At 41.5% G+C, this 23,162-nt stretch overlaps 2 protein-coding genes across 3 annotated transcripts; both read right to left on the minus strand.

The window, feature by feature from the left end:
• Window positions 1–248: 248 nt before the first annotated feature.
• On the minus strand, window positions 249–16,672 carry cenpi (centromere protein I). Of its 2 annotated transcripts, none has more exons than XM_084086028.1 (20): window positions 16,447–16,672; window positions 12,033–12,170; window positions 11,637–11,755; window positions 10,808–10,915; window positions 9,690–9,738; window positions 9,547–9,593; window positions 9,098–9,187; window positions 8,872–9,000; window positions 8,615–8,761; window positions 6,963–7,083; window positions 6,638–6,729; window positions 6,313–6,430; window positions 5,819–5,883; window positions 5,487–5,596; window positions 4,253–4,388; window positions 3,977–4,101; window positions 2,288–2,336; window positions 1,434–1,637; window positions 966–1,007; window positions 249–822 (listed from the first exon to the last, which is right to left on the minus strand). In XM_084086028.1, exons 1-20 carry the CDS (start codon window positions 16,622–16,624, stop codon window positions 682–684), a joined length of 2,208 nt encoding a protein of 735 aa, XP_083942154.1. In that variant the 5' UTR covers window positions 16,625–16,672; the 3' UTR covers window positions 249–681. The 2 variants fall into 2 exon arrangements, with proteins under 2 accessions (XP_083942154.1, XP_083942153.1); XM_084086027.1 differs by having other exon boundaries at window positions 8,872–9,003.
• A 3,379-nt stretch (window positions 16,673–20,051) lies between these two features.
• tmem35 (transmembrane protein 35) lies at window positions 20,052–22,589 on the minus strand. Its single transcript, XM_084041322.1, has 2 exons — window positions 22,466–22,589; window positions 20,052–21,314 (listed from the first exon to the last, which is right to left on the minus strand). Exons 1-2 carry the CDS (start codon window positions 22,583–22,585, stop codon window positions 20,949–20,951), a joined length of 486 nt encoding a protein of 161 aa, XP_083897448.1. The 5' UTR covers window positions 22,586–22,589; the 3' UTR covers window positions 20,052–20,948.
• Between the last annotated feature and the right edge of the window lie 573 nt (window positions 22,590–23,162).

Consider the following 23,162-nt stretch of genomic DNA (forward strand, 5'->3'; position numbering starts at 1 on the left):
TTTGCATTACTGGCATGGAATGGATTTCTCTGCACCCATCATGTTCCAAGTTAGTTAGTTCGTTGGGTGAGCCAACTTGGGCCTATTAAGCATCCAGATGGGTCTCTCAATTAAGGGGAAATGCTGTCTTCCAGATGGTCGAGTGACTCATGGCAAGAGATGCTTATGATTTCTTCTGTGCTGTCGATTGATGCAGTTAAATTGAATCAAAACTCACATGACGAAACAAACTTTAGCATCCGCAAAACTGTGCATCATTTCTTGTCACAAAAATGAGACAGATGCTTTCCTGGGTTAATTTAACTTTATTTCAGACATTCACAAAATATTGAAATAAAATCATTTTAATGCTAGTTTAAAAAGAAAAAGGCATAACAAATGTCAATGATTGTACGGTCTAGCTCTTGTCCAGTGTGCAGTTCTAATGAACTGAACAGGTCTTGCAAACCTCCCGATTTCTAGAATGGCTATATTTATATTTACAACACCTTTAAATAAAAAATACATTTTGCACTTTCTAGTCTAGGAAAAAAGAAATCAGGGCTGGCATCAGACCCAAAAATCTGCAGATGGTCGAGCTGTAGTCCTTTCTGCAGTGGGGTCATCAATTTTTTCACCCTTGCTGAAGTTGGGTCGTCAACATAGTCCCGTTGGTCCTTGTTCCTTGTTCCAGCCAGGCTGTCAATTTGGTCCAGCTGGTCCTTGCTGCAGTGGGGTCATCATGCTGGTCGATGGTCTGCGGATGATGCTGTCCACAAACTGCTTAAGGCCTTCAAAGCGGGCATACAGATACTCCAGGTACCAATTCCACACTTGGGGAGACTGACACACACACGGGAGAGCTTTAGATTATTGAAAGACACAAAAAAAGCCATACAATTTACATGCCAAAGTTCAAATCGCTGCAACTACAGTAAAGTATGTTAAAAAAGGAGAAAAGGTGAAAATGATAAGGGCTTTCATACCTTTATGGAATTGAGGTCCATGTCTCTGCTCTCTGGCCAGCACTGATAAAGAAGAAACATAAATATTCATGGTCAGCCCTCCCCAGTAAAAATCTCAGCAGAACATTGCTGGTTGCCGCAGTCTAACCAAAGAAGGTATGTGTATTATTAAACATGATTAGAACTCAAGTCTCATGCAGCTCCCATGAATAATAAAATGTGCTTCTGTATTAATGGTTCTTCAATGAAAGATACATTTGTATCCTTGTCTAGCCCAGTTTATTAACTAAGCTGGAGGGAGTGGCCATTTGCTGGCACATCAGCAAGCTTTCAAGGAAAACATTTTTGCACTACACTGATGTGACCCCAATTATAGTACAAGATTTGTTTTGGTTAACCCCGTCTCTTGACTGCAATGCACCAGACAGGATCATATGCAAATTCTTGTTTGTTCTGTGTTCTGTGACAAACGTAAACCAAAGCATCCACCTGGCGATGAAAGTTGATGGCGTAATTCACGAATGCAGGATGGTGGATTAGGTCAAAGCCGGGTATTTTGCCGCTTAACAGCTGCTCTTTTGAAATCTCGGAGTCCGTGCCTGACTCCAGCAGCTTGTTGTTCCACAGGCAGCGGACCATGCATAACGCATAGTGGTTGAACTCTAGGACCGTCTGACGGCTGATGTGAACGGCCTGTTTTAAAAAGGAGAGGTGAGGGAAAGTGAGGAGAAAAAGCGGTGTGAGGGAACAGAGCAGGTTCTAATTAAACCACTCAAGTTAGCGTGTCTATACATTTCACCAAGGTCAAATAATGTGAAACGCTGCCGTTATCTCTGATACTAGCAGCACTCTGGAATTTGCATGGCGTTTACTGGGCCCATTTTTCTTCATAAGAAGTGCTGACATTTTCAGTTGAGCATACAGGGTGTGCGGCACCTACTTATAAATTCATTCAATATAGTGGAAGTGCTTTACAAAACCATCTATTTTTACCCTTTAATACAAAGCTAATATCTATCTATCGTTTATTAAAGGCAGGTCTAGATCAGTGCAAAATGAACTACAATAGGCACAGTTTGGAGGGTTTCACATTTACAAAACAGTATACCACACACACACACTGTTTATAACTAACGCACAAAAGTATTTTGAGTATCTAGAAAAGCGCTATAGACATGTATTATTAAAGCTAACCATGCTAATATATCAAGCAGCATTTTGGTTAAGTGAAGAAAATGCCAATACAGTCGTTTCCCATTAAAGGTTTTCATACAGCCTTACTTACATTAATTATGCATGTTTATGTGGAAAGTAAGTTACACAGAAAGAAAAGAAGCCGTTACCTGTGTCTGTCGCTCTTGTTCCTTGGCTGCGGTCACGTTCATCTTGTACCTGAAGAAACCAAGCGCATTTATGATCAACAAACAGCAGGAAAACGTTTTCTCTTTTAGGCACATTAAACTCTAGATTTAACATGCCTTTTCCCCACTCAATAACCATATTCAGGCACACAACATTGTCAGAACAACCATAAATACAGTATTTTTCAGTCAATGTGCTAGTCTTGTTCCGATAAATATCATGTAAATGTTTACAATCTATGCAAAATAGTTTTAGCCAAGGTTACACTGTAAACACTGCTCTTGTTCAGCATATAAAAAAAAGACAGGAGAGTGCTTAAGTGCAGTGCCTCTTGGACTCTCATCATCATAAATCATACATGTCAGATGACCGTGCATGCATAAGTGGCATTTAACAAGCAGGAGTGTTTTGTGCACAATATGGAACCAACATGGAACCTGTGTGTGTTGCCTGAATTGTGCATATTTTTATTGTCTCACCCAAATCTGCCATTCATAATGCGGGGGCTTCCCGCACACATTTACAACGATGTTATTAATATTATATAAATATAAACGTGAATGCAGGACGGAAGCGTCCAGACGGTCTTCTGTGGTGCACGCTCCCTCCCTCCCCCCCTTTACAATGAGCCTCAAGGGCTATATCATGCTCTCGCCTCTCGCTACGAGAGAACTTGTCTGCAACTGGTGCAGCAGGTTTCAGGGTGAAATTTAAAGTGTTGAAAACATGGACCACAGGCCAAAATGTTAATTGACAGGGGATTAAAGTGGAACCGCTCCAAAAAACCACCGGACCCCGAAAGCACTGGTGCAAAACAGTGATGTCAATAATAACATTGTTAAACCATGGTTCCTGAAGCCCAACTCATACTTTGTTGAACAGAGCATAAATTAGGCTTCAGATACACGAAAATTAAAGTAACTGGCACAAATGACATTAAGCAGATGACAGCAATGTTACTAAGGTGACGCATCAGCCAAAAGACAAGATTTAGCCTAACTGGTTCAGAATTATATCCATGGCAAGTGAGCAAAGACTGATGACATTGTTTTTGTATAACACTAAGTGGAAAAACATGAACCAGAGTGGAGGAGACAGCAAGTAAAGCATGGAAAGCCACCATAAAAAAGAAACTGCTCTTTGTACATTTGGCATCCGGAATTTTATAAAAATTAAAAAGTTAAAGAATTGAGCAAAGACTGATGTCATGTGAGCAGTTTGATCATCATATTTATCTATAATAAATGTTTATGGGAGCTTAATCTAATGTGCTAACTATTTTTATTATTTGTTTAAACAAAGTTGTTAATTGATAAGACATGAAGCAGAGGATACAGAGACCAAGAATAGAGCATGGAGACAAAAGAGCATCATTAGAATCCTACAGTTGGAGCAGAGCAACAAAATGCAGGTAATAATGAGACAAAGTAAGACCTTTAGTTAAGCTCACAAGTAGTACCTCTTCTCTCACCCCAATGTGGATGAACCCCCCCCCTATTTGAAGCATAAGGCGTGAATTGTCCATATAGTGCAGGTGTAAACTGTGTGTGGGTCATTTTCTTGTACTCTATAGGCCCATGTGTGGGAACTCCCCCCCCCCCCCCCCCCCCATTTTGAAAAATGCATTTCAGGCCTGCCTGTGTGCGTGCGTGCGTGCATGCCTGCAGTACCTGTACATGATGTGGGCCAGTCTGTCCACGCTGATGGGCTCTGTACTAAACAGGGCCGGATAGAAAACCCCTTTTGGGGGCATCACCACCAGGGGGAGCCCATACTTCACAAACATGTCACACACCTAGGAGAGAAGAAAACATTAATGATTCATGCATGAACATGCAGACAAAAAAGCGTTACCATAAAACCAATCACACTACTGCTGCTTTTTTAGGCAAGGTTTTGCATAATTATGTAGAAGCATCTGATCTGAATAGAGAACAATCAGTTACCGTCTGGTAGAAGTCCAGGGTAGAGCTGAGGAGCAAGGCATGACAGTTCTCAAGCTGCAGTCCCGAGGAGCTCAGGCGGCCCACAAAATTAACCAGCCCCATCACAGAATCCTGGAATGCTGACAACGTCATGTTCCTTGGAAAGAGAGCAGAGTGGAAAGTCAGATGTGATCTACTCTCAGCACAACAATGGCGGTTACAGGTGAATGATCGGTGATGCAAATATTAAATCACCTAGTCTAGAGGATTCAGCCTTTGATCATAATCTGTCCTTTGGCAAGCCCTCGCCTCCAATGCAACACAATAAGCATCAACTGAGGTGTGCGGATAATCATTACAATGCGTTCTCTATTCTCAAGTCAAATCATGCTTGTCCCCCAATAGTGATGATTAACTTAAAACGTATCAAAACCAGAGGAATTATTGATTTCAGACAAGATTGTAAAAAAACAGAAACAAACATTATATATGGTGAGGACAATCCAATTTATTGATACATATAGAGTACTACTACTAATTGGGAGCATTATAGTCACCTAAATCTGAAATGCGTCAATAAATGTCAAGTCTTTTCACAGGATCAGCCATACATTACATAAACAATTACTTTCTACATTAAAATGTTACCAAGCTTATCTTAATAATTAGGTTTACGTTATGAACATTTGAATATCATGTTTACATCAACATTTTCAAGTAGACTAAAATGCAATAAAACGCATAGTGGTGTAGTGACATTCTCTGTCTTGGATTACCCATCTCAAGCAAGTTTCAAGTCTTTGCAAGATGGTTTTCATACCGCACTGAAATTAATGCAATTCCACGGCTTCCTCAATAATCAAACAAACTGTGTAAATAGTCATTAATGTTAAGTAGCTATATTGTGAATCATAGTCAATGGGCTAAACATGCCAGACCACCGGTATAGTCATTTAAGGAGAGCACAGCTGCACACTGTAATCAGATTTCCACTTCTCATGCCTGAGCTGTTGAGCCACTGGCAGCCGGAGGCATGTTTGTAAATGTGAGAGAATGAAAAGCAAAATCTTTTTGTGTCCTTGGTTACGGGTTCGGTATTATCAGATTACTCATACTGTTGAGGATTGAATGCTGAGCAGGAACAATCAACCACAGTAAATAATAAGGCATAAGTCTGAAACAACAGGTTAAATAAGGCAGCACAATGTTAAATCGTTTATAAAGGAACAGCTGCTCTCTATGAGATGAGACTCACTTGGGGGTCTGACTGTTGAGGCTGATGTCCAGACTGTTGCTGTCAGCGTACACCGAGTGCCAGGTCAACCACCTCTGAAGCATGTCTTTCAGACTCTCAATCACACCGCACTAGAGACGGACACAATTGCACACAGAATGATCACAGGTTAGACACACTCGGAAGATAGCAATAGGCACAATGAGTATCTAATGAATACAAGATGACAGCCAGCAGTCAGTTTCTATCAAATAAAGTTACAAAAAGGGATTTATCTACTTGCCTCAGCGAGTAAATTTAGCCTATTACTTGCCTTAAAAAATACTGTGGAAGTAATTTAGCCTATTACTTGCCTTAAAAAATACTGTGGAAGTAGAGAACAGCTGCATGATGGGCTCAAACAGAAGCTGCTTCATATCTGTGGCAGAGGATAGGGGATTACACATGCATGCAATGAAATATCATTCAATATGTGCAACCCCCAGTGCGGCATGAGGCAGCATATCTGTCCATAGCTGCTGTCGGGTGGAAACCTCATGTCCAAAAACTGTTCCAAGTTTCAAGGGATTCAAAATAGACGATTTACAAGCTCACAACACGTTGCAGCGTTGTGAGCTTATAGATCGAAGTAGAGCATTCATTTATATATTGTCAACGTTACCGATCAGCTATGTTAAAAACAAATATACAATCTAAAAATGCTTTGGGCCATTTGGCCTATCCTTAGTTGCTCTATGTCTGTGAGCATGCTCAGTGATATGTAATTGCAAACACAGTATACATGTGCATGACACAGAGATAAAGAGCAACAGGTGAGAGTGTGTGGTGGAGTAAGGCAGCATCTCACAGGAAATGGGACCCACAGGGAGAAAGCTCAGCAGACGCAGGATCTGTGGGCGGAGGTAGGAACCATCCCAAACGCTGAGAAAATTGTTGAGAAAGATCTCGGTGCTGCAGAGACCCTCCTGGGTGAGTAAAAAGACAGGGGATGAAAAGACACATGGGTGTGAAATTTAAATGTCTCTCAGATGACCGTGACTGGTGCCGCAAGTGTGGGTGGGAGCAGTATATAGTGTTTCAAGTGTTGGTTGGGACCAATTTGTGAGTCGTGGACACATTTATATGGGTCGCGATTAAATATCCCTTTTTTCTGTTTGGGAACCACTGCTCACCTGGAGGAAGTTCTGCGCGGACAGCAACCGCTCCAGAAACTGCACAGCCTCTTCTGAACTGGAGGGCTCTTCATCGCTACAGCATAAAAACTCTATAAAAATAATAGGAAAATAAACAGGTTTCTAAAAGTGAAAAGGTGGGGGGAAATATATGTATATAAAGTTAACCCCTTCGATTAGAGTTTCTTAGCTGTGCTAAGCACAGGTAATGTTGTCTGGGGTTCATATCTCAGGGTGAGCATGCATTGGTGTGTCCCTTTCTGATAGAGGATGTTACATTACGTTTTGCAATAGTCTGTCCCCACTCCCTCTCTGCGCTACCTACCTTCAGCAAGGGCATTTCCTAACCAGGCGTTGAGGCGTAAGAAGGCTGATTCATCCTGTACGCAATCCAGGTAATGCAGCGACAGACTGGAGGCCAGTAGAGAGCCCATCTGAGCTGGCAGCTGGCGGAAGGAAGAAACACATATGTAGTGCAAACACCATGAATACTGTTACAAAGCCAGCCAGTACAGTCAAAGATGCACAGAGCATCCACAGAGATAAAAGTATTCTATTCCAGCACACACGCACGTCCCTGGAGCTCACATAGATGAACACACAGACTAAACATGCACACACTTTAAAGCCAGAGCACAAAGCTATTCCATGTGCTGAATCACCTCAGGTGCACCAATCAGGAGATTAATGCACCCACTGAGGAAACTCCTAACGTAGTCACCGGGACATCTTTCTACCATCGCTGATGTATGACAAGCTGTCTCGCATATGCTTTTAATGACAGGAACAATGGTGCAGGATGACAGAACAATGATTCCTCCGTCATGGTCACGACTGCATAGTTTCAGGTGGATGATCATCATCATCATCATCATAACCTTTATTTCAGCTCGGAGTACAGTTGAGGGGCAGGCCCTCATTTTCAATGTAGCCGAGATGATCAACCATGCACTCCCGTTAGTCTCCTATCCTATTAGAAGAACTCTGCTCATCGGCCATGGAAACGGTCAAATGGTTATTGCACGTGTCGAAAGGGAGTTGAGTTAATACCATAGACATATAAAAAGGTAGACGCCTCCTTCGACTCTGAGGCGTCTGTATCGCGGCCACCATATTAGAGGGGGCACGCCTCCTGGCCAATCACAGCGCATTTTTTCAGAGACTTGGCAGAATCTAGTTGTATATAAATGCAACAGGATATTTTTTATACAACTAGATTCTGAAGTCCCAGAAAAGTGCTGTGATTGGCCAGGAGTGAGGAAGCATGCAGCCACGATACAGGTCGCTCCAATGAACTGCAGTGGCCAATGAAGTATCTAGGTTTCTACATCTATTAATACAGCACAAAGCATAAATGTCGTAATACCTTTTGAGAAGATTTATTTGGGTTTATACATCTACTGAGTAAACACATTTATGTGAAGACCTTTTATCACGTGATTCACTTCACAACATTTTCAGCTTGCTCATGGTCATTTGTACATTCACTACTTAGAAACAAAGCCATGATTAAGTCAGTCTGTAAACTGAGCAATGGCTAATTTACAGATCAAATAACAAGCTAAGCATAATGGGGCAGGTTTATTGTTGAAACTAATAAACAAATAATGACCACCTAGTAGTTTGTGTGGCACAAAGTTGTTGATGGTCTGATATTTAGCCTTGATGGAAAGAATTCTGCAAGTAGCACAGTGCCCCCATGTGGCCAAGGTGAGCCACCACAAATAGGATGGACAGTGGTCATAACTTCTAATGGCTTGGGAGTGCTGCCATAATGCTTTATCCTGATGCTTAAATTTCCATCTACCATCTGGCCTAATTCCAGACATCCCAAAGATATAGCACTAGATAGAGGGGAAAGGTATCGTAAGCAATAGGCAAGAGAGAATGAGATACAGCAACTGAGAAAGTATCGTGGGCAATAGGCAGGAGAGAAACTAAGAGATACAGAAACTGAGAAATAAAAAGAGAACTTACTTCAATGTTTCCCAAATTAGTCAGCATTTCAGAGAAGGACTGGAGCTGTATCATAGGGACCAACTTTTTCCTGTAGAAGGGATCGTTCTGTGTCTCCATCTGGGCTGCGGCACTCAGCACTGGCAACTCCAGATTTGCTCGACGTTTCTGATAGAACAATAGCCAGTTAAAGGCAAGGAACTCTGTACAGTTTTGAATACCCATCCTCAGTTGGTTCTTCCAGTCAAAACAGAAAATGATAAATCTGGCCTCCATACCCTTTTCCTAGATCGGGTCTTGGCTGTCACCAAAGAGGTCAAGCTGACAGAGGCGACTATACAGGCATTTTTCTGCTGGACAGCGACCAGCACCGTTTTCCAAGAGGAATCGTAGTTCCGAAACCGAACCTGCTGGACAATAGCAGGAATACATTCACTGATGGTCCAAAGATAACAATTAAAATGCCATAACAATAAGAATGGAATGCATAGTCAATGTACAAACCTTCAATTTCGATGAAAAGGAGCATGTCACCAGCTCAGGGCAAAACATTTTGTAGATTGTTAGAAGGTGTACAAGTACTGGCTGCTGGCCCTGAGGAGAAAATATAGAATATTGATGTAGATGTTGAAACATATTCATGCATGCAAGAAATCTGCCAGTGTGATCATGTCTGTAATAATTTGCTACATATGATTGCATGGCAGGGTAAAACAGCTTATGGGTATTACTTACAGAGTGAAGCACATACCATACCAGTATGACAATATTACATTTCTCCTGCACTTTACAGTACCACTGAATTGATCCCAAGTAAAGGGCTACGTTTGATAGATGGCTGCATGCAGAACACGCACTGCATGCAGTGCATATACTTGCATGCGGAGAGTATAAAACAAGAGCTGAAAATTACATCCGATTATGAAAAGTCAATATGATGACAAGATGCTTACCAATTTAGTCTGTAGTTCCAATAACTTCCTTACTCTGTAGAGCCGCACTGTTCAGGACAAAAATAACAAAAACAAAGAAAAAACTGAATGAATCATCTTCACAAAAGTGCTGTGATGAGATAGACAAAACAGGGCAGACTTACCACTTTCCTTTCTCGTCAAAAGGTAGAGCAGGTGACAGATATAAGGCCACTGTGAAAAAACAGCACACGTGTATAATTAGTCCATCTTTTAGCATCTGAAAAAGTTGTTTTGCTTGAGTCATGGGTACTAATTGTCATGTAATTGACACACAGAACTGAAGTGGTCAAAATTCATTAACAGTTGGTCCTGAAGCCTCCATCTGGTTGCTACGAGTGATGAACTCTACCCATACTGGAGGGGCCAGGCTTGATATACGTTTGTTGTCTATACAGTATATATAATCTAACAAGAAAAGTACGCTCTGAGGAGTGCATATCCCCGCCACGGCAGGTTGCCTACCCAGGCCCGGCAAAACTTGGAAGGCAGTCATCCTCGCCGTCGGCCGTTCCGGCCTCCTGGCGGGGATATTAAGTTGAACAACACCCTACAATGGCCTAGCATTCAAGTCAGCTCCTTCTTTCCCACTGACAGTGTCTGCATGCCTTGCATATGGCACACATACAGTACATGTAAAGCTAGGTTCATTCATCTTATTTTCAAACCATGCCATACAAATTAGGAATGATTAAACATTAACTGTAGACAAGTATTTCAAAACGTTGTTTCCAAAACTATTTTGGAGTTGCATCCAAAATAGTCTCTCCACTGACTTGCACGGCACGGTGAAACTGGTCTCAAAGTCAGTCTTTCAGCGAATAAATGAATTTAAAAAAAATACCATTTCATGTTGATTTAGCTATTTGTATTAGGAAGAAGACCCGGACTGGATTTGTAGATCTGGATCTTCAAACAGTAAAATCAACAGAAAGTTGACATTTTTCTTTTTTTAAATGGGTTTTGTGGTGTTTTAATCTATATAGGCAGAATCTACATTGTTTTTCATTTGTTATGTGCTAAAGGTGACTTTGAGAGCCGTTTCACTGTGCAATACATGTCAATGAGGAGAATTTGATTTGCTATATCAATTTCTAATCAACGGAGCAAGATATCTTGCTCCGTTGTCATTACAAGAATACATCATGGCATGGTAACTACACAACAGAAACTTTTACAAAAGTGTCATTGTGCTTTAATACATTTTGGTCATTTGATACTCCAGAATCATAATGGCACATACCAGATCTGAATCTGTTACCAAGCTGAACAGGAAGCCGTAGATAGATCGAAGCTGATCCTTAGAATCAATCATGTCATACATGGTCAGCACCCATTTCATGAAAAGAACCTAGAAACCACAAGCATAAAATGTTTAAGACAGATGGAAAATTCTCTGTTGATATAGTACACACAAGCAGATACGGCTTACAAAAAAACTAAAACACCCAACTTTTATGTAAATTCCCATATCATGCATTATTATTTGTGCATAGTGTGTAGGGAAATGCATGACTGGTGTGGTAGAAGGGGAACGGACAGGAACGGATAAACAGGAAGTCCACCCACTAGGCGATTTTAATATAGGACTAGAGGTTCGGCCCGTAGAAATCAGGCTACTACGTGGCCTTCACACCTACGTAACACTGCCGATCTGACCAATATGTCCGAGTGTCAGAGTACCCATTGTACCTGTGTGTCTGTGTCCCTTTTGTGCCCATATATGGAGATGTCAGTTTCCAGTCTGTCTACCCGTGTCCCTTTTATGGCCATATAATGAGATCTCTGTATCTGTCCTTGTACCTTTAATGCCCATATATTGGAATGCTCATATATGGGCATATTGGTTGGATCACTGTGGTCCGCCAGCCCTCAAATAAACCCAATTTTAATATACATTAAAAGATACAAAAATGCGTGCTTTTCTAAATTTATTTGACATCTATTGATAGGCATGTCCTCATTATGTCCACGGGTATGCTCTAAAAGTGTGAATAACATTTTTTATGATATTGCAACTTTAAAGTTAACGCTACGAGAATCAAAATTTTATCAATTGCCAACTGCTTTACCTGTGTAGAAATTGGTATTTTCCCAACAAAAATCCAAAACACAGCTCGACAAACAACATCCTGTGGCACCACAGTGGCAGGGATGAGGCACTTCAACACACGGACACATGGCCGTGACCCTAGGAAAGAAACAAAAACAGAAAAACACTAGCAGAGAGAATGATAAAAATAGCTCCTTCAAGAACGCATATTACTAATATGTACGCATTCAAGAAATGTGTGTATATACAGATAATTTGACCTCCCCCTTCGCTGTAACTCAGGTGCCAAATTAATACAGAAGCGTGTTCCTGATCTGCCACTGATCTGTAATGGGCTTCCGTGTTAAATTTGGCACCAGCTGTGAGAAAACCCTATTGAAGACAACAACTATTTAAACACAGAAGAGCAGCATACCCAAACGGAGGCTCATGACAAACTCCAGCATGACCGAGATTGCCTCCGGGGGAAGTCCTTTACTATAAGCCACGCTCTCCACCAGGGCCAGGTTATTTTCCAGCTCCTCATTTCCTTTGGCTATAGTACCTGCTTTAACTATGGGGAAGCGAAGGGAAACACACATCACATGGGTCATTTGACATTTGTTTGAGATGTGGGTTAACAACACAAACATTGTTAGGCAACAAAATGAGTTTCAGAAATCAGAACTAACTTATTACTGACAATGTTGGCAGAAGCTTGGAAATACAAGCTGTAAGTAGTTAAGCTAGTAGTACTAACTTAATATAACTACGGTACATTTCCCAGTAGCTTGTGGCCTCATTACTACTTTCAGGCTGGGTTGCACCAAAAAGGATTACATTAATCATAGTTTAGGGCTAATCAAGGATGTAGGTTTTGCTTTAAGTCAAGGCTATTCGTCCACCACTTAATTTTAAGTATTTCTTAACAAATCTGTGATTAAAACCTTAGCATGCGATTAAAACCTTGACCCGAGATGACCGTCTGCCATGATGGATTGGCCATAACAGCAAAAATGTTACTCGAATAACACCACCAGAAGGTTATTTGGAAATAAAAATGGATCCATTCCATATTCCTGCAGTCATCTGTCCCCTGCTACCGAGGCCTACACAATGGCTGCGTTTACATGGACAGGTTTATTCCACTTCAATTCGGAATGAATGCTCATTCAGAATAGAAATGCCCATGTAAACGCATCGGTATGGCCATACCGGTCTGATCCGAATGAAATTTCATTCGGGTTTGAAGGGCTGGTATATACCGATAGAATCGGGCTACATTGCCCATGTAAACGCACTGGTATCAGACTGGTATACATTTGTTCTTTTGCGCATGTGTCATTGTCTAGCGCGGTGCTTCTGGGTGGGGGGGGGGAGGCGCAAGCCATGTGGAGTCTGGCGCTCCAAGCCCAAGTCGCAGACGCGCGTAGTTCTCCGCCGACCGCTGCATTAAACTCATCAATAGCAGACCAATGGCCGTAGCCAGGATGCGGTGTGCTTCCTTATTATCAAACCTTCTCTCTACCTTCTCTCTCTTAACTTGTTTTATTGTCTCTCTTCTCTTCTTCCTCATTTTATATAGCTGGCAGCTTTGATTGATTGTGAGCTGTGGCTTGTTATTATTTCTCTCTGGCAGCCGTGACTTTAGGCCTTGGCTACACGTACATGGATCTTTTACTAAACGGATATTTTAGTCCTCCGTTTTTAAAAAGAATCCCTGGCCACATGACAAAGATAAACAAAAATCCCTGTCCACACGTAGACGCAGAAACGCATCGATCAGCTGCATGTTTCAATTTTATATCAGATTTTATATTTACATTTATTTTATAATTATATATGAGGGGCCAAATACAAATACATTTGTAATCACATGTTAAGGCCCAATACTGCAATAGCTGCATTATTTTAATAGCATACGTGAACAGCATACGTGAACATAAACGAAAACAACATTATTAGGGCTCAGCTGCAGCGCAAACAGTAGCCATGGTTCACATGACGCTGTCGAGTCTCTGGTTTATAGTGGTGTTCGTTTTTTTTTTACATTGCCAACTCTCACATGTACATAAACGTTCAGATTTCAAATATAAAGTGCTTACCCCTGAGCCATGGATGTTACAAGGCAATCCGGACCGTGATAAGTACCCGTATCTCCCGTATTGTTCAATAAAAAGCATTTTAATCCCATCGCCGGCCATTTTATTTTTCTGTTCTTTTATTTTGGTAATGTATCAGAGTGCAATACACCTTCCAACCATTGGTGTCGCATGGTTGAAAGCATCGGAGAAAATTTGGAGAAAATGGCCGACGATCGGATTAAAATGCTTTTTATTGAACAATACGGGAGATACGGGTACTTATCGCGGTCCGGATCGCCTTGTAACGTCCGTGGCTCAGGGGTAAGCACTTTATATTTGAAATCTGAACGTTTATGTACATGTGAGAGTTGGCAATGTAAAAACATCGAACACCACTATAAAGCAGGGACTCTCGGCACCGGGGCGATTGTGTTTTAGGACGACAGACCCCACATTCAATCTGTGTGCGCGCCGTGTGTTCTACTTGGCGCAGAGAAAGAGGGTTTTCGTCACACAGTGAATGAGCTACTTTTCCCACCACTGTCTATTATTAAGTATGACATTATTTAGCCATAAATGAGCGTGCCTTGTTTCATAGACTGTAAGTGTTGCTCTCTCTCTCTCTTCATTTATTATTATAATGACCATGAGCGGTCCGGTGTTTATGTATTATTGTATTATTTATTATTATAATGACCATGTGCGAATGCGCGATGACGTCATCGTTTCTCAAAATCTCCGGATTACATGTCCACACAGATCCACTGAAACGCATGTTTTGGAAAACCTTCACTTATTTATCCGTTTACAAAAATATCCGTTTTAGCGGCCAAAAACACCGTTTGCGTGTGGCTGAAAGGCCCCAACGCACACAAAAATGTGCGTTTAGAAAAAGATCCATGTACGTGTAGCCAAAATTGTTATTATTCATTACCAAGGCTGCCAGAGGTAAATAATACATATGTTTACCTGTCAAACACCCCCGCCCCCTCCCCCCGTCCCCAACCTGGCCCGAAGCACTCTGCGCATGACCAGAGTTCTATTCCGAATGAATGCTTTGCTCATGTAAACGATTGAGGAACAGGAATACTTTTATTCAGGTGCCATGTAAACAGTTGGGTATACATTTCTATTCGGAATGAGTTCATTCTGAATGAATAAATATTGTGCATGTAAACGCACCCAATGACTCTAGACTAGAGTGTACCAATTCAGAGGTTCTCAAACTAGGTCGCTGGAAGGTTATGGTGGGGTCGACACATTGAGTAACTAAAAAAATAAAGATGCATCCTTCCCATAAACGTTCAGATTTCAAATATAAAGTGCTGACCCCACGGCCATGGATGTAACAAGTTAAAACGAGTCTAAGTACCCGTAGCTTCTGTATTGTTCAGTAAAAAGCATTTTAATCCAATCGGTGGCCAGTTTCTCAGAATTCTCTCCATATGCTTTCAATTACGTGGTTTTGGAGGTGTATTGTACTCCTCTGATACATTATAACCATGAAAAATGGCCGCAGATCGGATTGAAATGCTTTTTATTGAACAATACGGAACATACGGGTACTTAGACCTGGGCGTTTTAACTTGTTACATCCATGGCCGTGGGGTAAGCACTTTATATTTGACACACACACACACACACACACACACACACACACACACACACACACACAGTTTGTAGACCAAGTTGTCAACTTGGTTCAGCTAGGGAACCCCCAGGGGTCCTTGAAGGGGTTCCAGGGGGTCCCCCAGCTAAATGATAGATAGTTAGGAAACAAACGGAGCCATATGGGTCTGTAACTCAGAGAGTGTACAAATGGAACCAAATGCACATGCTAGATAGTTAGGAACCAAATGGACCCTTATGGGTCTGTAACTCAGAGTGTACAAATGGAACCAAAAGGACATGATAGATAGTTAGGAACCAAATGGACCCTTATGGGTCTGTAACTCAGAGAGTGTACAAATGGAACCATTTGTAACACTGAAGATTGGAAATGCCAGCAACTGGGGGTCCATTAGCTCTGGTTCAGAGCGTTAGTGAGTTAGAGGGAACTCACTAACGCTCTGAACCAGAGCTAGGGGTCCATTAGCTGTAGAATACAACTCTCGTAGACGTATTTATGATTCTGACTTTTTCAATCTACGAGAGTTGTCGACACTTCTACCCATTGTGACCGGGACTTTCAGCTCCTAGCCTGTTCTAGTGCAATGTAATAATCCATATTCTTCAATAAAGAAGTGTTTTAATGCCGTCTGTGGCCGATTCTGTCGGAAGTTCCCAATGGGCGGTAGTGACGGGGCGCATCCGGTGTAACCCGGAATTACACTCAATGTAAACAAAGTAAACGAGGGTGAAAAAATGGCGTTCGGCCACATACGGGATTAAAACACTTCTTTATTGAAGAATATGGATTGTTACATTGCACTAAAACTCCTGACAGTTCGTTAACATTTGGGGCTTGGGGGTAAGCACCTTTATTTTTGCATTTGTACATGTTTGGAGCCCGGACAGGCTAGGAGCTGAAAGTCCCGGTCACAATGGGGAGAAGTGTCGACAACTCTCGTAGATTGAAAATCCATGAATACGTCTACCGTAAAAACATTCTGTTATGGGGGTCCCTGGCATTTATTTTCAAATGGGGGTCCACGGGCTAATGTGTATCAATTTGGGGGTCCTTAACATGAAAACGTATGAGAACCACTGACCTACATGCATGTTTATAAAGCAACCATCATGTCCACTCCACTCCCAACAACTCACCATTTGAGAAGTAGTTCAGCGCCACAACAAATGGGTCGTCCGCCTCTTTCTTCCTCCTTTCTATTTCTGCAATTCGCCTGCTTCTGTTCATAGTTCTGGAGATGGATGCATTGCTGCTGCTTGACGTCGTTGAATTCGAAGAATCGTGTGCCGTCGATACATTCAACGCTTCTGCCATGGCTAATGCTTACGAGTAACTAGCATAGGTAAACTGTTAGTAACTACACGCGACCGTGCCATTCAACGATGAACGATTCAAAACACTAGTGCTTTGAATCTCCCCCATTACATTGTAGGAAGGGGCGGTCCCCCTCCAGTGTTGCCAGAGTTTGTGAAATAAATAAGCAACTAGGTCTAGAAAAACAAGCCAAAAAGAAGCAACTAGGGCACTTTAAACCCATGTACTTACTTTGAAAATAGCCAATCTACACGCTCACAACGACGCGCTGTGAGCTTGTAGATTTGTAGATTTTCAAAAATTCCACAAAATAAAATGTGGAATATTTGTAAGATTTTTGAAACATATGAATACATAGAAATGGAAACAAGTCCGCAAGGACTTTTTTTGGTGTCAGGTCATCCTTTTAGAGACAAAGTGTTTGACTGTACTTGACTTGACTATTTAGCATTTCTGTCTAATAGAATATTCAACAATCAATCAAACAACACAAATCTGGTACGGGCTCTTCCCCTGGAATAAAACATTTTCAGATGGGGAATAGGGACAAATAGATTTACATTTTGGGGGTCCATGCCATGAACACATTTGAGAACCACAGGTTAAAAAAATAAAATAAATGTGGAGCAAGCCCAAATAAGCTACTACACTTTAGAAACAAGCCCAAAAAACCGCAACCCGCCGCAACTACCAACATTTACAAGCAACTTCACAGAAGAATGAGCCCAGTCACTTATAATAAGCGGACATGGCAACACTGTCCCCTTCCTGCATTCAGCCAATCGCAAGCAGGTAGGGCGGTTGCTCGTAGGCTTGAACCGCGCGACCGACCGTTTGCTCTGCGCATGCGTAGTGTACTCAATTCAACAATGAAAGCTGATGCTTGCTGGTTATTGTAGTCCATTATTTCACAAAGTACAAACCAAACATCGTCTGACTCTGACCAATTTGCTAGCTATTCTAACATAATTCCAACTCACCCAACACAATCCAACCCAAATACTATTCACATTATTCTTGGCCCTTCTTCAGGGCTGCGCCATTTCCCCATTTCTACAAGATACTACACCAGAAAGACACCCGTGTACCTGTCAAACTTCTTCAAAAACGTCAATGACGTCCACAATCACAACACCAGAGGGAGCTCCACAAATCGCGTTCAACCAAAATTTGGCTCAAACAAGGGGTTTAATTCGTTCTACTGCTATGCCACCAAAATGTGGAATGCCCTACCAACAGTCAAAAAAAGTGTGAATCATGATTTGTGTGCATGGGGATCTCATCTTAAACAAGCTCAGTGCTTAATGAGTCTCCCAGTTTAGTAGACCTTGTATTGTGAATGTTGTACTTCCATGTACTGTTGTTCTCACGTCTTACTAAATAAAGTACATCAATCAATCAATCAATCAATCAATCAATCAATCCTTACTCTCCTTCTAAACCGCTCTAAAAGAGCACTTACAGGTGGCTGCAATTCAATTAATTGGGCTGGCCTGGCCCCTGTAAAAAGAAACTGTTAATAAAGTATTCAATCAATCAATCAATCAATCACTCAACCAATCCCTTTTCTGCTGCTTCATTCAATAGATTCTGGTCACTTCCCCCTGGCTGCAGGTGTAATGCAGGTAATCAGTGTGTTGCCAGATTTTGCAAGAGAAACAAGCCCAAAAGAAGCAACTGGGCCACTGTACACCACTTTAAGTTTTACCACTTTACATCGGCTATTTGGAAATAGCAGATCTACAAGCTCACAATGCTTCACATCGTGACATGTTGTGAGCTTATCTGCTATTTAAAAAGAAAAAATCTTGTATGGGGGTCACTGGCACAAAATATATTCAGATGGGGGTCCGCAGACAACTACATATTAATTCAGTCTGGTGACACAAGGTTACATATTCATCTGGAGGTACTTGACATGAAACAATTTGGGGGCCTCTGGTTTAAATATAGTATAATTCCAATGAATACATAGAGAGTGGGTACAAAAACATTGTGGGTCCAGTAGAAAACTTGGCAATAAGTGGGCACTTGAGAAGACTGGGCACTAAAACTGGACATGTGGCAGCAGTATAGGCCTAGGGCCCTTAGCCCTGGGGGTGCTGTAAAATAGGCCTACCCCCAGGGCTATTTATCCTTCCTGCACAGAAGAACAAAAGACTCTGTCCTTCATGCCGGTAGCCCTTACGGCCAGTCTGCTCGGCCCAGGGACTAATGTCTCGTTATTGTTATTGTTATAAATAATGTCTCATGTCTGTCAGGTTTTTGCTCTTGGACTATTTGGGGGTTTGTCTGCTGTTGTTATTTTTATTCTAACAAAAAAACAAACTTCTACAATCTTTATGTACATAAATTGTTACTATGGTACAGTACAGTACAGTACAGTACAGTACAGTGCAGTCCACATGCACTGCACTTGCCTTGTACACTGCTGCTGTTGGGCAGGCAAGTTGTTTTGTTTCTTCAGTACAACCTGATGTCTGGACTGGTACTCCTTTCCTGGCCTGGAGAATTGCTACCGACTGACCCTTTTTTCTATCTTTATCATTAGGACAACTATACGTTTTTGTTTCTTCTCATTTGCTACCCTTAGCTGTATTTTATTTTTTCTGTACCTGTCCTGTGTGTCTCCTTCTTTACTGCTGTAAATGCCATTGACAACTGAATTTCCCCCAAGGGATCAATAAATGTCTGCACGTTAATGAAGCAACCCCTCCCATGAATAGACATGTTAATGATGCCACCCCCCCTTCACATATTCAGTCGGTTTCATTCTCTTCTCTGTCTGTCTCTCTCGCACACACAGAGAGTCGGAGGTTACACGTTATTCCAACCAGTTCCTTTCCCCTCCATCAGGCGCCCTGGCTGACCAGGGGGAGGCAGTATAGAGTGCATGTAGAGTGCAGTATATTACTGCATGTTTTTTGTGAGGGTACCTACCCTAGGGGACACGGGGAGAACACGCAAACTCCACACAGAAAGGCCCTTTTGTCAACCCCACCTAGGGTATGGGCACTGGCATGGGTTCCCAAGGCTAGGGCACTGATGACACGGAGAACGCGCCCCCAGCGCCCACATGGCGGGAATCAAACCCAGGACCTTCTAGCTGTGAGGCAACAGCGCTTCCGAATGCGCCACTGTGCCCCCTTTCACTTCACTTTATCATTGTTTTTATACAAATAGTGAAACTTGAAGTTAACCATAATTTAACAATATTCAAATCTTATCCCCAAAACTTGTGTGTGTGCATGCGTTAATATACTTTACATATACACACACACACGCACGCACACACACAAACACACAAACAGTATGCGTGTGTACTGTATATTATATACATACATACATACATACATACATACATACATATACACACAAACAAAAGAATTACATGAGCAGATAAACAAAATACTTAATTGACAATGAATGAATGTAAGGCTTTATTGACAGCAATTTGTAAAATCCAATTCCTTTAACAAGTAAATATAACTTCTGGACTAGTAGGGGACACCTGAGGCACAGCACCTGCTGTCCTTTTCAGCTCTATAACCTCAATGTAAGAATTTTAATTGAAAGGATCTAGTAGTTTTTTTACTGGGAAAAGTATTCACTGATTTGGAAAAAAGAAAATAGATCTAAAATGTAGGGAAATTTGAGGGAAAGCCTCATTTCACAAATACAGCCCTGAAAAAAGAAAGATCAGTGGATCATCATCAATATATTTGAACCGTATTATTAGTCCAAAAGGTTTTCAGCAGTGCTCGTTTAGTTGTAATTCATAAATGCCAAAAAAACATGCTTGAACAACTGTAAAACAATGTACTTAATCTTCATTATTTATTCTACCTACAACATAAAAAAAAGCTTTTAAAAAAAATAGCAGGCTACAAATTCATGAAAAATAGCATTCTCAAATCAATTTGTAGCCGAAACAAACTTCATATTAATGTGAACATAAAAAACACTATCTTCTAACACATCGTAATTGTGAAATAAATAGGGACAAAAGATGAAGAATGGAGGGATGCACTTGGTCATCCGGAGTGTGACAATGAGCCAAACTCATTACAGTTTCCAGGGATGATTGTCCACAGGTACGTATTGAATGTATGGGACCAGAGTTATCAATATTACGATCAGAGTGCAGAGTAGTGGGTGAGAGTAATCTGTAACCAGTCAGCCAACAGGGGACGGCACAAACGGATGTGAGTGAGGTGCGCCATTCTTGGTGGTGACCGTTTCCCTTCAGAATCAGAGTTACTACAATCCAAAGAAACACCCAGTGTTCCCTTCACTGTAGCCCGGTACAAAGTGGAACATGTGCTCAGGACTGCTTGACCTTGTTCTTTTCCTGGTCATTAACGTGCTGTTCTTCCCTGCTCTCCTCCCTCTCTGGTCGGTCATCACCCTGGCGGGCGATGAGGAGTCGGCAGGTAAGCAGAATACCAAACACTAGAGCATGAGCATATCGTTTCAGGGGATCTCCTACTAGCTGGTGGAAGAAAAGGACAGCGAGCATGACCAACAGCAACAGGAAGTTAGCCACGTCTTTGGGTCTGCCCGGCACCAGGGTAAGAACCACACCACAGCCCACCTCCAGTGAGCCAATGATCTTACGAAGCAGCACAGAGGTTATGCCAATCTTTTTCAGGCCTGGCAAAGCCTTGGCGTAGCTCTTGTATGCCCTTTTCTGGAAAATAGAAGACAGAATTTCTCAATGAATGCTGTAAAAGTTAAGTATCTAATAAACACATATAGCCTTGTTTCTCCATTAACCACTTAAACACCAGCAATATCTATTTTGAGCAAAAGCTTCCCCACAATAACAGAAAAGACACTAGTATTGAGCCCTGAGGGACTCTGGTTAACTATTATGGGTTTAAGTGGTTAAAGTGTACATACACACATACACACACATTGAAGAATTAAACACTTTAATGTAACCTCAAATATACAAACAGTGCGTGCCACCCACACTCATCATTCATCTATAAATGAGAGCTATTCAACATCAGCACCAGCAGGTGCACCGCAGAATTTGCTGGAATCTCTGGCTCCAGTGCGCCGCCAACACAATGCCGCCATTGCACATGTACAGCAGGCTATTATATTACTATTCGGTAATAGTCTTCACAGAAATTAACAGCGGTTAATAGAATAGTATTTTCTGCAATGAGGACCGATCTTCATAAAACTGTTGATTGGGCGATTGTAACCTAATTGATTGATGTACTTTATTTGGTAAGACATGAGAACAGTACATGACAGAACATAACAGTATATAGAAGTACAAATTCACAATACAAGGTCTACTAAACTGGAAAGCTCATTAAGCACTAAGCTTGTTTAAGATGAGATCCCCATGCACACAAATCATGATGACATGATGAAATCATAATCGATCTCAGCTAGCTAAATCAAGATGATCATGGAATTGATGTATATCGTTTTGGTTATTGATTTGAATTAGATGTGCAATTGATTCCCCCCCCCTTCAATATAGTAGCTAACGTTATCCAAAGCCAACAATCAACACGATGGTCTGTTAAGATTTATAATTGGTACTAAGGCTAACTTAAGTTAGCAGGTTCAATCCGGGATGCCTCAGAGAATTTTAAGACGAGACGCCTCGCGTTCACTAAAATGATGTTATTTATGTATAACTATTTGTGCGGAATGTTATTTTCCGCCTATTTCGTGAATTTAGGTCAGCATCACTGACATATTATTGGAGCGGCGACAATAAGACCCGCGTCTGCATCCAGTGCAGAACAATGGCCTTTTCCTTGTGCAGATAGATGCCCATAGATCTACTGGAGTATATCTACTGGATCTACTCACCATCTCACTGTACGCATCCTTGCTGAGTCTGGGGGTGAGCTTAATGGTTCCCATGAACACGAAGAACAGACCCAGAGCGAACGAAAGGGCTACGATAGTTATTGTCCTTGGCGAGGCCATGTTTAACTGTCCCACCGCCACCGTCGTGCAAGCAGCTGCATCCACTGACTGAATGCACTGCCTGTAAGATGCGTGAATTAGCGTTGCCAGATTGTGAGAGAGAAATAAGCAACCAGGTCGAGGAAAACAATAGGAAAACAATGCCAAAAGGAGCAACTTTAGGTCATGACTCATGAGCACTTTAAATCTATTTGTCGGCTATTTGAAAACAGCCGATCTACAAGCTTGTAGATCTGCTATTTATTATATACAATATTAACATGTTGAAGACAATTTGAAAAATGTGGGGGAAAAAAAACATTTTAACAACATAAATCTTTAATGGGGTCCCTTGTATAAAAATATTTTCAGATGGGGGTCTGCAGACAAAATTTGTCTGCAGGCCCTATCTGAAAATGTATGTAGGCCTATACATGAATTTGGGGGTCCTTGACATGAAAATGTTTGAGAACCACTGTTTTTTTAAATAATATTTAGGGAGCAAGCCGAAAATAAGCAACTATCTTTAGAAACAACAACAAGCCCCATGGCCAAAAACCGTAGCAACCGTACAGAAAAATAAGCCCAAAGTCGCTTA

Source organism: Gymnoscopelus microlampas (assembly GCF_963454915.1).
Source record: "Gymnoscopelus microlampas genome assembly, chromosome: 18".
In the NCBI taxonomy this organism is placed as follows: Eukaryota; Metazoa; Chordata; class Actinopteri; order Myctophiformes; family Myctophidae; genus Gymnoscopelus; species Gymnoscopelus microlampas.

Excerpts from the sequence above, each read along its gene's own strand:
- cenpi (XM_084086027.1), bottom strand. The coding sequence starts at position 16,624 with ATGGCAGAAGCGTTGAATGTATCGACGGCACACGATTCTTCGAATTCA. Across the intron at positions 5,597-5,818 it reads CTTCCACAGTATTTTTTAAG|TGCGGTGTGATTGAGAGTCT; the intron begins GCAAGTAATAGG and ends GTCCGTCTCTAG. Across the intron at positions 823-965 it reads TGGACCTCAATTCCATAAAG|TCTCCCCAAGTGTGGAATTG; the intron begins GTATGAAAGCCC and ends TGTGTGTGTCAG.
- tmem35 (XM_084041322.1), bottom strand. The coding sequence starts at position 22,585 with ATGGCCTCGCCAAGGACAATAACTATCGTAGCCCTTTCGTTCGCTCTG. Across the intron at positions 21,315-22,465 it reads AGGATGCGTACAGTGAGATG|AAAAGGGCATACAAGAGCTA; the intron begins GTGAGTAGATCC and ends TCTATTTTCCAG.